The following is a 14,994-nucleotide window of genomic DNA, read 5'->3' on the forward strand; positions in this document are numbered from 1 at the left end:
TCTTTCAGCTCCCAAACAGCTTTTCATTTAGTCCCATGTCTGGCTTTTACAATTTAGCCCAATGTAGCAATAATTTGACCTATGACTAGTATGTGTGCACATATATCGCTTAAATTATTCAATGTAATCATACTAAACCTCATAATTTCTGTAATTATATGGTAATTATTATGGAAATAATACTGTAATTTTATATTATGATTGGTATAAAAAGCTTAAATAATGTAAAAATGTGATTGGTTGCACGCACATACACATCAATACAACATCAGTCAGTGCATGGAGCGTGTGTGGCTGAGCACTGAGGTGAAAAGATCATCCTATTATTCTGCCTTGTATTCATTTTCAAAGAAAAAGAAGAAAGAAAAAAAGAAATGGGTTCTTAGATGAGAGCCAACTCCCATCATTCACTTAAAGGAGCCAACTTCACTAGATTAAAACTACCCTACAGTTTATAAAGTAGCCAAAAATTTTACAGAATTGCAACATTGATAATAATTCAGTACTATTATATAACACGTTGGAAGAAGCCATGCTGCCACAAAAGTACTTTCATTGCTCATACTTTTGTACTTCTACTTAAAGGTACCATGTGGAATTGTTGGCCACTAGGAGCCCTATGGAGCAATGTTTCTACAGGTGAGTTGCTGTTTAATTTGTATCAGATTTGGCACTCATCCTCATGCACGCTGGTCCACAGCTGGTGGTGGTAACACATCAACAAACGTACACAATGTGTTAACAAAGGAAGTGAAAAAGCTGACTGCTAGCAAGTAAACATCCACATAAACAATGTCGAATATCTTAAAAATCTGCTTTGTATGAGGTATGTGTATGTTGTATGAGGAAGGAAATGCATTCAAGGCCTCTGTGAGTATCCCAGAATGTAAACATAAACGTTGGTTTGAACACAAGAAAACTACACAAGGTACCTTTAAGTCCAGTTATGAATTCAGGACTTTTATTTGGAATCAAGTATTTTAACAACGTGATATTGCTACTTTTACTTTTACCACTTTATGAACCGATGATGAACAGTCAACACCAACAGAGAGAATGCTGTAATAAATATCGAACGCTCAAAGAAGATGAAATCTGCTCTCCCAACTCATTTTAATGTGTCTGATGGTACACATAAACAAGTCTGAGAATAAACAGGTGGATGCCTATAAAGGTATAACATGTGTGTCTCTGTGTTTTCTATGAATAATGTCAGATACTTTCATCCTGACATCATCTGTTGAATTTCCCCTGTTGGTTGGTCACTATAGATTTTAAGTCAGTTCTTGGAAAACAAATCATAGTGGCTCTTTAGTATCCCATTGAACAGGATGTCGAGGATATTTGTGTTATTTCAATGTATAAACTATTGTTTCCAGTCTCACCGCACTCTGCCAGACGGCATTCAACACTTGAGACAACTTCCTTCCTTGATTTGGGTAGAAAGGAGTCCCATAATTGAATAAAATGAGACCCCTCCCTCTCTTTACATACCACACAAACACACATACACACACAGAGACACACACACACACTTTTTACAGGCTGGTGTATAAACTTAATAGGACGCATTTGGTTCCAAAGCCCCCAGCTTGCTCAGTGGAAAGTGAGCCGGATTGTTTTTCAGTTTCTTAATGTCGAAGTTTATAACGGCCAGATAAAAAATGTTACTATGGTGATTTAACCACAACATTGCAATTACCTTGATGCAATGAGACTCTGGGGGCTTACAAACAAACCAGCGTAATGCAATTAAGATATAAGTACCACCAAAAATGTCCTTAAAACACAGAGGAAGGAAGGAGAAAGCAACAAAGAAAGTGAAATAATGATAGTGGCTGCTTAAAGATCAAAGTTCCTGATAGTTCTTGTAAATAAAGGAACGCTATGCCAGATTTGCATAGTGAGTTTTTCTTCAACATGGACCTAAGACACATTTTCCACCAGATATTGTCCTGTGAATTAATCTATTAATGAGCTACAATGCACCAAACCCCTGATAGCTCTGCATAATCCAGTCACATATTTTTCACATCAACTTCAAAGTCATTCTATCAGGCGACTGCCTTAACAAAATCATACACCAAAAACTCTCTGCAACCCCCCACCTTCCCTTTGAGGGACAAAATAAAAATGTGGATGGATGGAATAATTGCCAGACTTCAAAGAGCAGGTTATTGCCCTGCATTTACTGTTGCGATTGCAATGCTGTGGGGTGTTTTTCTTCATAAACGTGGCGCGGGTGGGTGGGAAAAGTGGTTCATTCCTCTCATGGTGCAAATCCCACTCTAATGCCCAACACTGACCCTTGTGGCCCAGGCTTAGTATGAAGAAGAATGTGTAACACCTTCAATCTGACTCCTTGACTCTTTCTCACATTACATGAGAGTCACAAGCCTTATGAAGAAAATTAATTGTTTTCCCGCTGCCACAGTTCCTTTGAAAAGCACAAAGAAATTAAAGGTTTTTAAGCAACAGAAACTGTGAAAGATGCCGATAAATTCCTTCTTTAAAAAGGGAAATGGTTATTAGCCACTGGTATGGCTATTTTTATATTTCATGAAAAGGGGATGTCAAAAAACATATTTTATTAACGTGGCTCTCGGACGCACTTCTGTACAAACACACATTCCTACATTCAGTCAAGAGAAACGTGTGGATACACAATGCCATACTTCATTTCTAACATGGTAGTGTACAGAGATAAAAGAAATACAGCAACATAATCTCATTAAGCGACAATATAAATGCCATAAATGAGTTTGATGCGGGTGGGCAATGTAAAATCAAACATTAATACATAAGCATGCACATTAATGGTTCACTGCGGTTGAAAATTAAAACAATAAATGAAATATAATCAACACACATAAGCATTACCCATTTTTATGGTTATGGCATTTGAATGCTATCTGTTTTTTTTTTTTTTTTTTTGTCAGACTGATAAACTTTCTTTACATATAAAATGCCCGGTCATATTCCAGATATACATTGAACCAGGACATGTGGTGCTGATTTGGAATTGCACATGAAAGCATTCATGTTGATGCTGCAGGTTTTTGGCTGACCTGACAGACTCAGTGGTGAGCTGTCTGAAAGCAGCGCCTGGATTTACATCAACCTGAAAGCGCTGTTTTCGCCATAAACTTGATGCAAAGGTGATAATAAAGATTTCACCATTTGATTCCTGTGATGGAAAAAAATGTCTTTCTGTTTTGTAAGGCTATTTAATCATTCTTTGACACAGAAACATGTAAAAAAACAGATGCAATATCACAAAGTGGGGGGATGACAAGCACACACTTTCTTCATACGGCATATAATTGTTGGAAGAGTGACACCCTCTAGTGGCCATCGCATGAAACTGCAACACATAATTACAACTGAGGGGTGTGTTGTGATTCAGCTTTCCCCATATTTTGCATTTTGTCACAAGGGAACTGTACAGGTGTGTGACAAAACAGGATGTGAGAATTTACATAAGAGAATAAAATCTATCGAGGGTCATATAAAACAGCGCTGGATCTGTCTATAAACTGGCCAAGTCGACAACAAATCCTGCACATGTAATAAAAAATAATCACAGGAGGTTTGGGAGAGACACTGTAACCAGGATCAAAGTGCTCATCCATAACACAATGTCTGATTCCTTGTGAATGTCCTCCATCACGTTTACGCTGTGACACTCTCACGGTGGGAGGCCAGAGACACAGTGAGTGCACTATAGAGTCTGTATAGTTACTGTGTGATGTTTAAGTGCCCTTAGAAGTCACTGAGGATACTGATGTCAGCAAACTCTTTGCGGTAGCGGTTAGCATACATGGTGAGCAGGACGGACCACTTCAGACTCATACCGCTCCACACGCAGGACAAATAAAGACTCTGGGGGTCCCTCAGGGCTGTGAAAGAGGGGGGACACAGAGATTAGAATCCTGCACTCTGCAGACCAACAACACTAATACAATCTCAAGTTATATGAAACAGGAGAGCAGCGTGGACCGACTTACACTCCCCGTCTCTGATGGCAATAGACAGGAAGGTGATGAAGGCTACAACTGCCAGCACAGAGAAGAAAATCCCGATGAAGAAGAAGAACTTGAGGCCCTTCAGCCAGGTCCGCCAGTAGTCCTGCAGATACATGATGTGGGTGATCAGGGCCCAAAGTGCCAGCACACCTAAGGAATGGGACCAATACAAAACACACACTGAAAATTTAGTCAACAAGTGACAACTTTTGTCACATAAATCACTTTTTAAAAAGACATTTTTGACCTTTCAACAACAACTTAAATTTTCAAAGTACACCAATGTTTTAGATTGTTTTCCAACACTTCAAGCAACAACTGACATACAGTGTCAGTATAAAGCTGCCAGATCATTTCAAATTGTTTCTGCACTGTAGGTATAACAAGATACTGGAAGTGGAAGTTCTGAAAATTGTATTACCATGTAGGGCCTGACACATACTGGATTTTTAGGGCAGTTACCAATATTAGGGAGTAAAAAAAATTCCTATATCAATACTTAGGCCAATATTTTTATGCATATACAGAATACATACATAAACACACATTTTTTTGCAATGATCCCTCAAATGTGGTTATCAAACAGTTGTGACAAAAATATGTAATGGAGTCATGATATTTTACTGTTCAATAACAAATCTTATTGTATAGGATGACATCAGTGCACTGAAACAGTAAACTTCACTACAACACCAAATGTTTTACATTGTTTTTTAACATTTCATGCAATAATTGTCATACACTGTTAGTGTAAAGCTTCCAGATAAGTTGAACTTGTTTCTGCACTGTCGTTGTAATAAGATGTAAAATATGTAAGATGACATACTGTAAGTGTATTGAAACAGCAAACTTCACTGAGAATTAAATAATTAAAAATTACTTTAATTAAAAAAAACATAACAAAAAAGACACGTTAAACTTGAATTAAGAAAAAAGATGCTCAAATAATAAATAAATAATAATAATACATATATTAGGCACACATTGGACAACATTCTGATACCTATATATCTGGGATAGGCCAATATCTGCCAGTTACATCAGCTGACTATATCAGTCAGGCTCCTGTTACCATGTGACTGTCAAACTGAGAAAAATAGTAGACCAAAACATTGATTACTTGTGTTTAAAAGTTTATGCAGTGAAGTTCCATACATCCTGACATATTAAACTAAACTCGCTTTGGTCACTCTGAGTGTCACCTTGAATATACTTTATAACTGCTGTTGACCTGATGTCATGAACCTTTTGTGGTGTGAGGGGTTAGTATGCAGTTTCAGCAGCACGCGCATCATGACACAGCATGATGTTGTAATTGCTGAGTCAATGAATCACACTTCCCTGTCCATGTTCCCCTTAATTTCTCTTTTTTGCAGTGTTATGACAACCTGACAGAAGCATTAACTTCAGTCTCAGTGTTTCAGTGAGGTTTGGGTGCACATGCCTATTAGACTAGAAAGTATATTCACAAGTCATTCTTGCTCAAGGAAAAACATGTACAGCCAGTCTCCTTTACAAAAATAAAAATGCAGCTTCCATGGAAAATGGCCTACAATGTATGCAGGTCATTAGTTAACGGAGTGTGAAAGAATATAGATGATGCTGCAAAAAAGGGGCTAAGCAATTTGATCTTTGGAACCAGTGAAACAGATAACAGTACCTGTGAGCAGACGAGTGTGGCGGTTATAGATATGAATTAACAAACTTGAACAATTGCTCAAAGGTCAGATTGCTAGTCATGTCCAGTGGATATCTGGCACAGTTACAGTCTTTTTAGCATTAAACTCCCACTTTGTGGTTTCTGGTTGAGCTGTGATGGAAAGTGGAAGTAACAAAAAGTAAAATTACTTAAACATTGAAAGATATCGACTTGATTTGACTAATTTAAAACGTATTTGGAACAACCACTGAAATAGATAACAGTACATCCTGTGAGCAGATGAGTGCAGAGGTAGATGAATTTGCAAACCTAAACAGTGGCTCAAAGGTCAGATCTGTTGATACAACACTTAGAGTCCACAGTCTATTTTGCACACTTATTGACCTCCTGAAGTATTTTTTCATTCCAGTGGTAATTTATTAACATTAATAATAACATTTGTCTTCAATTGAATGTTTTGCATTTTCACAACAGTCTAAAATAAACTTGTAGAGATTTTAACTGGATAGCAACCAACAGCTGCCTGAAAATTTGGCTTTGGTTCAGGAGGTAGAGCGAGTCCATGGATTGGAAAATTGGCGGTTCGATCCGCAGCTCCTCCAGTCTGCATGTTGAAGTGTCCTTGGGCAAGATACTGAACCCCAAATTTCTGTGTGTGAGAGTCTGTGTATGTGTGTGAATGTGCATTAGATTAGATGCTGATGAGCACGTTGGCACCTTTCTGGCAGCGTCTGCTATCAGTGTATGAATGTGTGTGTGAATGGGTGAATGGGTGAATGTTGACGTGTTGTAAAGCACTTTGAGTGGTTTGAATACTAGAAGGGTAATATATAATTGCAGTCCTTTTACCATTTACCATGAACAATGTACAAAACACACTTTAAAACAGTAAAAAGAGGGGGATAAAACATGCAAAACACTGATATGGTCTCTTAAAGAATAGGTTAAAAAAATTCAAGTTTGTCTTAAAACAACAGTCAAGTGTCCATATGAATACTGAAATAAGTTCCCCTCATTGTGATCATTCTTTCTGTCCATACTGACTATTAAAACATTCCCTTCAAATGTGCATTCAATGTAAGTGATTGGGGACAAAATCCATATTCTGTGCTAAACCCTATTTAGGAGTTTATCTGAAACTAAATGAGACTTCTACAGTATGAGTTAGTCACATCAGGTGGATATCTAGCACATTTACACTCTTATCAATTAAATTCCCTCTTTGTATTTCCTTGGATAGTGTTTCCTCAATGACTGAATTTGCCCCCATCACTGACACTGGAAGTACATTATGAATTGATCCTCTAATAGTGAGTATACAGGAGGAATGATTATGGCAAAAACAAAAACCTGTTTCAATGTTTATTTTATACACCTGACTGTTTTAATACAGACTTGAAAGAGGAAAACTTGCCACTATATACTATATATGCTTACCAGATAGTAAGCAGAGTACATTTTAACTTGTCTACACTGCACCTGATTATTCCTCCAGTGGTATTTAGTCAGTGTAGGTCAAACTTGAACACATGACCAGCTGAAAACTTGTCAGTCACTCATACAAATGTGCAGTTTGTCATTGTAGCATTATATTGACATGTCTGCCCTTCCGCCTGACTATGGACTGATTTTGCAATCAGTGTGTTTAACACTTTTAGAACTAGGGCACCTTCAACCTGAGGAGGGGTCACTGGTGCTTAGCTGAGGGCTGGAATAAAAACATGTATTGGACAGCTTTTCTATGTAGAAACACAAACGCTTGTGATACATGTGGTTAAAGGAAGACAGTGCTGAGGTGTTTACCTGACAGTCCTCCCATGGCTGCAGTCCACGGCTGTTTGAACGCGATGTTCCATACCAGGAAAACAGAGAAACCCACACACATACCAAACGCGGCATAGCCCACACTAATGTACGTCTTGTTTATCCCCATAGTCACAAAAATAACGCCGGTGCGGGAAAAAGCAACACACAGGTACACAACACGCTCGACAAGAAGACAACCGAGTATGTCTGAGCAGAGAGCTACATCTAAAACTGCATCCGGTCAATCTGCAACCACAGAGGAGAGGACACAATGTGACTCAGTGTGTGAGTCCAGCTGACTAATGGTTGTTGTCACACACACACATAACAATTAAATGCTAGAAATGACAAAGCGTTTCTACAAAGCAGAAGTGTTTTTTCTGTCCAACCTCAAAAACTCATTGCTCCACTCTACGTCATCTAATTTTAACCAAAGAATTCCTGCGACCGTCTCACATGGTGAGTCAACTCAGCGCCCCCTGCAGGAGAAGGGAAAATAACAGCAACAACAAACTTCTCCTTTGTATAGTTGCTTTAGAAGATCCCTTCATACTGCACTTACAATGTAATTGATGGGGGAAGCGGGGGGATCAACAGTCCTCCTTCTGTGCAAAATGTATTTAAAAGCTTATCTGAAGATAAGATTTCAGTCTTCCAAATGAGTGAAATATATCTTTCAACGTTACAGTCTTTTTAGTGCCAAAGTCTCTCTTAATGTTACTAAAGTTCCACCGCAGCTCAACAATGAAACACTATCCAGGGAAAACACAGAAGGAATTTGATGCTAAGAAGACTGTAAATGTGCCATGTATCCATGTGATATGATTAACTCAGACTGCCGAAGCCTCACATTAGCTTCAGATAAACTTTTAAATGCAATTTTGGCCCTCTTCACTTACATTGAGTGCACATTTGAAGGGAATCTTTTAATAACCAGTAAGAATAGATTAAATGATGACAGTGAGAAAAATCTGACTGTGCTCATACAGACATCTAGCTGTTGTTTTAAGCCAGATAGAACCTATCCTTGACATATCCAACATTCACATTCTGTGTAAAATAATAAATGCAAGATCAATCTGTAATTTCCCTTTAAATGCTTTCCTTCTGATTATATTAGAGCCAAACTTATTGAAAAGTATTGAAGAGGTAACACTTCCCTTTGCCATAAACTGGGCTTTGATGGAGGCAACCAAATGTGAAAATTAAGAAATTAAGTTTTATGTTTTATTCACTACACATGAACAAATGTATATTCTTTTGTTTGCCTAAGCATTATTCTCAGATTAAGAAATGTAAATTTATTATTATTATTTGACCATGTTTTACAGCTGGTGTGTCTGCGACCCCAACATAGTAATGTTTAATTTCCTGTCATGATACTAAAACAATGTTAAAGATTCCCTCAAATCATGTTATAAAATCCCCTGCTTGGAATAATAACGTGTGTGATATGAATCCTCCATAAAAAAAAAAGTTATCAAGTTACCCTGATAAAAATCCACAAAATGATGTCTTCTCCTTGTGAATGTATTTTTTAAAAAAGTATAAATGCTGGATACAAGATGTCTTCCACTTCATCAAAAAGTCCCATTTTTATTGTCTGTGCACTAGGTGTTATGGCAGTAGGTCAATGTCTAACTCAGATTTCCAGTGAGCTCAGAGAACCGTATCACTCTCAGCGGATGAATGTGAAAACTGTCTTCTAGTGTCAAACTCTGTAGATATATCATTAAACACAGTGAAGCTCAAAAATTCAACTGCAGTAACAAGAAGAAAAACATATTTTGAGCACAAATCATTCTGGTTAAGATGAGAGACTACTAGATCATTTAAGACTATTGACACAGGACTGATGGTGGTTGGATGTTTATTTCTGAACATTCAAATCTTCTGCTTGAAGTTGTGCTCTGCAGTAATAGAATTACTGGATTTACTGGTTGTTCTTATGCCCAGAACTCAACTGAATCAACCTTTGAACTTGTGGTACTTCATATATTTTAGCATACAATTAAAATCTTATTTGAACAATTAGCTGATCCACAGAAACAAACCTGATAACTTATGAATCATTTTAATATTTTTGAAAGAAAATGCCAGATGGTCACACTCAAATTAAAATTTCTATGCACAGAGGAGTCATCTCAAAGATAAAGACAATATAAAAGATAGAAAATGTATATATGGCCAATCAAAACATACTTCCTGTAATGTAATGTAATAATAAGAAAGTTTCATATTTAATAACGCCTGAATTTTGATTTCAAGGCCAAAGCCATCCGCCTAAGGGGAACAGCATGTGGTGTAAGACAGCAGAGTGACGATGCCACAAAAGCTCAAATTGTGACAACAATTTCAGTATTGTTAGTGCCTAACAAACTTGGAAGGTAATAATAGAAAAAGAAGTCATCTAACTGTCTCTTCATGAGATTGATGGTGAATGGTGCATCTCTGTAGATACGCTGAACCAGTATGTCTTCCCCAGAGAAGACCACCAGATCACACCACAACGTGCCTGTCACCATCATCTCACCTTGGATGTGCCAATAGCACGAGTGGGACTTCTTCAAGTGCAAGACTCCATCCTTACACTTCAGGAAAGTGCATTCGATGAAGCTGCGGAAGGTGGTACATTTCAAATGCACCAGCCCAAAACAGGGTTTCTCACTAGGGTCGTACACTAACCCGTCAGGCACTGCCCCCAGCCATGGAGCATTCGGGTGGACAACCAACCCGCAGGGGTACCAGTTGACACACAAATACTGACAGTATTTCCGAAGTGCTTCAGTCTTCATTTCCTCCTCTATCTGTGCTGTCTTGCTCTTTGTGAATCCTTTTTGTATTTTGAATATCAGGTGCTCTGCATGACTCTGTCCTGGTTTAAGTTTGCAGATCTTCTTGAAACCGGTGGTCAAGCGCAACTTCCTCAACTCCTCTATGGACTCTCTGTGTTCACGTGTAGCTTGCTCCAGACTGTGGGCTGCTTCCCAAGTGATCTCTAGGACATTTAAATGGTCCCGCTCCTTGAGACTGAGAGTAGGAAGAGATGATATTTGTTCCAGTTTGTGACAAGTCATGGGAAGCAGCGGGCGAGGAGGAGCATCGTCCTGCATTTTGAAATCCTGACTTGATGGTACAGGGCACTGGTAGGACAGGGGGCAACCTTTAGGGACTTTACCAAAAGCACAGTCTACTAACTCCACATTCTCTGTGAGACCCATCTGGGTTATCAGAGGCTTCTTGTCATCAGGAATGTCTTTGTAGGCTTCAGTGAGTCTTGCCAGAAAAGACTGGCAGTCGGTTGGTGCAGCAATGAAAGATTTGTAAGGCATCATCCTGTATGAAAACAACCAACAGTATTAGATATAAATAAGCAAACAGGTACCACTGCATCAGTTCAAATTCTCACTATTCTTACCTTGGAAATTCTAGCAGAGTTTTCTGCAGGGGGCGCTTTGACTTCTTCTATTTTATAGCGAGATGATCACCCAAGAAAAAAAAGAAAAAAGGTATTATCACATGCATCACTGTTAAACAAAAACCAGGCAGGCAATGTAAACAGAACATGTGATAGTCCTTGCCCTTAAGGGCCACAAGAATACAGCAATTGTTAAGACACAACACACTAGACAGTAAGACTATCCAGGATAATCCCAGGAGATATTCAGACCTAGCTACTAATGTGCATTTTTTATGGAGGTATTGTTAGAGAGTAAGAATTATGTTTGTGTACTAAATTAGACCAGGGAAGAGTTATACAGAATTAACAAGCCTGGTTTACATCAATTAAACCAAAAGTGTCATCCTTGGATTTCTTGGTTTAAGGACAGTCCATTTCTGTTCCAGAAATTCATTTTGTTAAGTTTCTGTCAAGTAGAAACTAAACTATACATGTCCACTGACCTCTGAAGCCAATTATTAGGCCAACCTCACCCATAGCCAGAGCTGTCACTACTGCCAGCTGGCACAGGAGGCTTGAAACATTGATGATAGTAAGATGAACTAAATTATTGCTGCATGTTCAAAACTTTTTCAGGACAACTGTGTCTTTTTCAGGACATTTTGTTACATTTTTTTAGTTTTTCAGGGCATACCTGTCACTGGGAAGTTGCATTAAATTTTATCCAGACATAGTGAAACCCTGTAACAAATTACAGTATGTGCAAACACTTAAAAAACACTTAACAAAATTAATCAACAACAATTGTTTTGAGCCATTTTTTAAGCAAACTATTACATTTTCTCAATTCAGCTTCTCAAATAAGAATGCTTTCTGGTTTAATTAGTCTTCTATGACAGTAAACTGAATATTTTTGGGTTGTGGACTGTTAGTCAGGACTAAAGCAGATATTTGAGTATGTCATCTTAGACTTTGGGAAACAGTGATTGACATTTTTTTAACATTTTCTGACCAAACAAGTGATCAACTATCAAGAAAATGTCAGACAAACTTATATTGAATTATTGTTTGTAGCTGCCCTAAGAACTATGTTTATCTTTCAATTACATAATCAGAAAAAAGCCTACTTATCATGAAATATCACCCAGTAAATTAAAGAGATTATATTTGAGAGCATTTGTGAGATGGTTTTTTTTCAAGAAAATGTTCTGTGTTGTGTCTTCTGAAAATTAATTGAATAATGTTGATTTTTTTTGTGTTCATTAACTGATTAGTTATTCATCATTTTAGCTTGAGCAGGCCAGAAACAGTATATGAAAATGTGTGTTTCTTTTCAAAACTGAATAATTACAAAAATGTTTTGTTCTCAGCTGAAAATGTGTTTTCCCACTTTTTCCCAAATGATTTATTCATTGCATCATGTCTGACAAAACACTACCACATGATACATGTGGCAGTGTTTGGCAATAGATGTAAGCCATAACTTCTTTAAACTTGTGATTTTGTATACCCCATAAAAAGCTTCCCCAGTGTGTCACAGTCAGACTTAATCATCAAATACTTTACACCTATAGAGATTTAAATTCAATAAGGTATGAACAAGTATACTTTTCTCTTTGATGACTTCTTTTTTTTAGGTCCTGGATCTTCATATGTGCTTTCTTCACCCATGGACAGCTGAAGACAATCTGTGGCAGCGACCAAGTCTCCAGAGGCTTTGTCAATGTCATTATTTGCTGAGACAGAGGCTGAGGAGGTGGGTTGATACTCCAACACTTGAATCTGGAATAAGTCTTCTGCATCTGGGTCATTTTTAATACTATCTGGGTTAATGAAGTTATCGGCTTCCCTCTGATCTTCGTGTGGTTCTGTTCCCCAACTTATGTCACATTCATTTGGTTCCTCTTTAGGTATTATAGGCAATGGCTCTGGTGTTTCTAGGTCTACATCAGTGTTCAGCTGAGGGGGCTGCTCTCTGTCATCTGTGGTTACGGTGTACAGTTCACGAACATCTATTGTGGGGGCAAAAGAAAGCACACTGAATACAAATCTCTCGCTTCACTTTAGGTTTAACAAGTTTATATCAACAGTACTTTTTAAGTCTTTTTAAACAATGAATGGCAAAAAGTAATTATATCTAGCTAACGAGCCCGAGAGATGATATGATTCTAACCTCTTCAGCACTAGAGGCCCTGTAGATGGCTTCTATTAAGGTTCGGGTCAATCCCATAGACTGTATATAAGAAAATCTGGAAAATAGTCTAAAGCAGAACTTTTAAAAAACAAACAAAAAAAAAACCGAGGCAAATACTTTTTTACCACAATGAAAAATAACAGTGGTCACCACACACAATGACCATTTTCACATTAGTGTATGATTATTATTGGTGATGCATAAGTTGCATTTTAATGGTGTGGGTGTTTGTGATGCAGCTAACCAATGATCAATGAATCATTAAGGCAATTTTTTATGTAGAAGTGAAAAGGATTTGATGGTTACAGATTCTTAAATGTGAGAACTTGCTGTTTTTTTTCAGTCTAGTAAATTGAATATGTTCAGGTTTTGGATGACACATGACATTTAATGACACCATCTCGTGCTTTATGATATTGTACTGGATATGGTTCACAATTTTATAGACCAAACAAATAATCAATTAATCAAGAAAATAATCAATAGATGAACTGATAATGAAAACAGTCTTTAGTACTAAATAACATTCAATTAAATGCAGGAACAATTAGCATAATATTTGTATTATATACACATCTGCTTATGCACTTTGAACATACTCAGATCTTTGTGCCACTAAGAGTTTTATTGTAATTGCTAATTGTTTTGTGTTCTGTTTCAGGAGTATTTTGGGAAATTAAAAGTACTCCAAAACTATACTGAAGTACAAAAATGTGCTTACTAACAAACTAGTGAGGGTTTTGCTTTGCTGACATTAAACTGTAGTAGCTACTAGCTGCCATCAATGAGTTGGAGTCAGTAAGTAAACCTGAAGTTACACACCTATCCTGCGTAACTTTATTTCTGGGTTTAGCACCATGTGCAGGATGTTCTGCAGTCGTTTGTTTTCCTCGCAGATCTCCTCCACAATACTTTCAGCTTCTTTAAATATCTCCACAGCCACGGTCGTAAACCTCTGGGTTATAAAACTACGAAACTGCAAGAACCTGGTGTTGGACATTTTGAGCACAATGAAATGCGTTCCTGCGTCTTGCCTCTTTCGTCACTTACTCTCCGTACACCGCAAGCAGAGCCTCAATTACAAACAAACAAAAAAACCAAACTAACCGGAAGGAGAGAAGGAGAATTCCGTCTATGGTTTGGGGATTTGTTACATCAGCGCCCTCCCACCAGCATCTTTAGTGCCCCTAGTGGTAGGGACCATAGACATAATACGTCTATGGTAGGGACCACGGTCAGTGCCACGAATAAGCTGGTCCAAACTTATGGTCCCAACCACGGAGCTGCTGGTCATGACAGTCCTGACATCTTGACTTGGACCACTACTTCATAGTTATAAACAGTTAAACAAAATAGTGACTCATACTGTCCATAGAGAAAGAGAGAAGGAGTGAGAGACACAAACCGCAACAATAAAGAATATGCATCTGAACAAGGGGAATCAAACCCCAGTTACTCAGGCCACAGACAAAAATCATTTGATGGTCAGGCTTCAAATTGTCCATTTTGAGAGGGGGGGATACAAATTCTGGCAGACTGTGTATGTATTTGGCTGGAAGAGAAGAAACTTGTTCATGATCACAGAGGTTGTAGAGTAGTATCTGAAGTACACATAAAATAAACATCTGTCCATTTTGAGGGGGGGGGGGGGGTACAAATTCTGGCAGACAGGAAAACAGTCTGAAATAATATTTACATAATAATAACATATTTGTTTTTGTGACTTTGTAGGTCCTGGTTTGTCTCCTTACCATTATGTCATCTTAAACCCCAAATACTAAGTGGTTTTTCATTGCAGGTATTGGCCATATTTAGAGAAGATGGCAGAGAAGTTGCCTGAGCTCCAACCGCTTACGGTGATGAAGCCTTTTCTCTCTGTAATGCATGCCAAGGCTCACACCAGCAAATG

General features: G+C 37.9%; 2 protein-coding genes across 2 annotated transcripts; both read right to left on the bottom strand.

Moving 5' to 3' along the window:
* Positions 1 to 2,571: 2,571 nt before the first annotated feature.
* On the bottom strand, positions 2,572 to 7,865 carry LOC128356049 (heme transporter hrg1-A-like). The gene is made up of 3 exons (XM_053316481.1): positions 7,489 to 7,865; positions 4,008 to 4,175; positions 2,572 to 3,899 (listed from the first exon to the last, which is right to left on the bottom strand). The coding sequence occupies exons 1-3, from the start codon at positions 7,616 to 7,618 to the stop codon at positions 3,763 to 3,765; spliced, it is 435 nt and encodes a 144-aa protein (XP_053172456.1). The 5' UTR covers positions 7,619 to 7,865; the 3' UTR covers positions 2,572 to 3,762.
* A 1,920-nt stretch (positions 7,866 to 9,785) lies between these two features.
* On the bottom strand, positions 9,786 to 14,096 carry LOC128355888 (uncharacterized). Its single transcript, XM_053316270.1, has 4 exons — positions 13,908 to 14,096; positions 12,500 to 12,873; positions 10,910 to 10,956; positions 9,786 to 10,827 (listed from the first exon to the last, which is right to left on the bottom strand). The coding sequence occupies exons 1-4, from the start codon at positions 14,083 to 14,085 to the stop codon at positions 9,828 to 9,830; spliced, it is 1,599 nt and encodes a 532-aa protein (XP_053172245.1). The 5' UTR covers positions 14,086 to 14,096; the 3' UTR covers positions 9,786 to 9,827.
* Positions 14,097 to 14,994: the final 898 nt, after the last annotated feature.

Source organism: Scomber japonicus, chromosome 3 (assembly GCF_027409825.1).
Source record: "Scomber japonicus isolate fScoJap1 chromosome 3, fScoJap1.pri, whole genome shotgun sequence".
Taxonomy (NCBI): Eukaryota; Metazoa; Chordata; class Actinopteri; order Scombriformes; family Scombridae; genus Scomber; species Scomber japonicus.

Bases quoted from the DNA above. Each gene is read 5' to 3' on its own strand.
- LOC128356049 (XM_053316481.1), bottom strand. From the start codon at position 7,618: ATGGGGATAAACAAGACGTACATTAGTGTGGGCTATGCCGCGTTTGGT. The intron at 4,176-7,488 runs GTAAACACCTCA...CCCATTCCTTAG, and splicing joins AGCCATGGGAGGACTGTCAG to GTGTGCTGGCACTTTGGGCC. The intron at 3,900-4,007 runs GTAAGTCGGTCC...CCTCTTTCACAG, and splicing joins TGCCATCAGAGACGGGGAGT to CCCTGAGGGACCCCCAGAGT.
- LOC128355888 (XM_053316270.1), bottom strand. From the start codon at position 14,085: ATGTCCAACACCAGGTTCTTGCAGTTTCGTAGTTTTATAACCCAGAGG. The intron at 12,874-13,907 runs GTGTGTAACTTC...CCGTAACCACAG, and splicing joins AATAAAGTTACGCAGGATAG to ATGACAGAGAGCAGCCCCCT. The intron at 10,957-12,499 runs GTATACTTGTTC...GCTATAAAATAG, and splicing joins AGAAGTCATCAAAGAGAAAA to AAGAAGTCAAAGCGCCCCCT.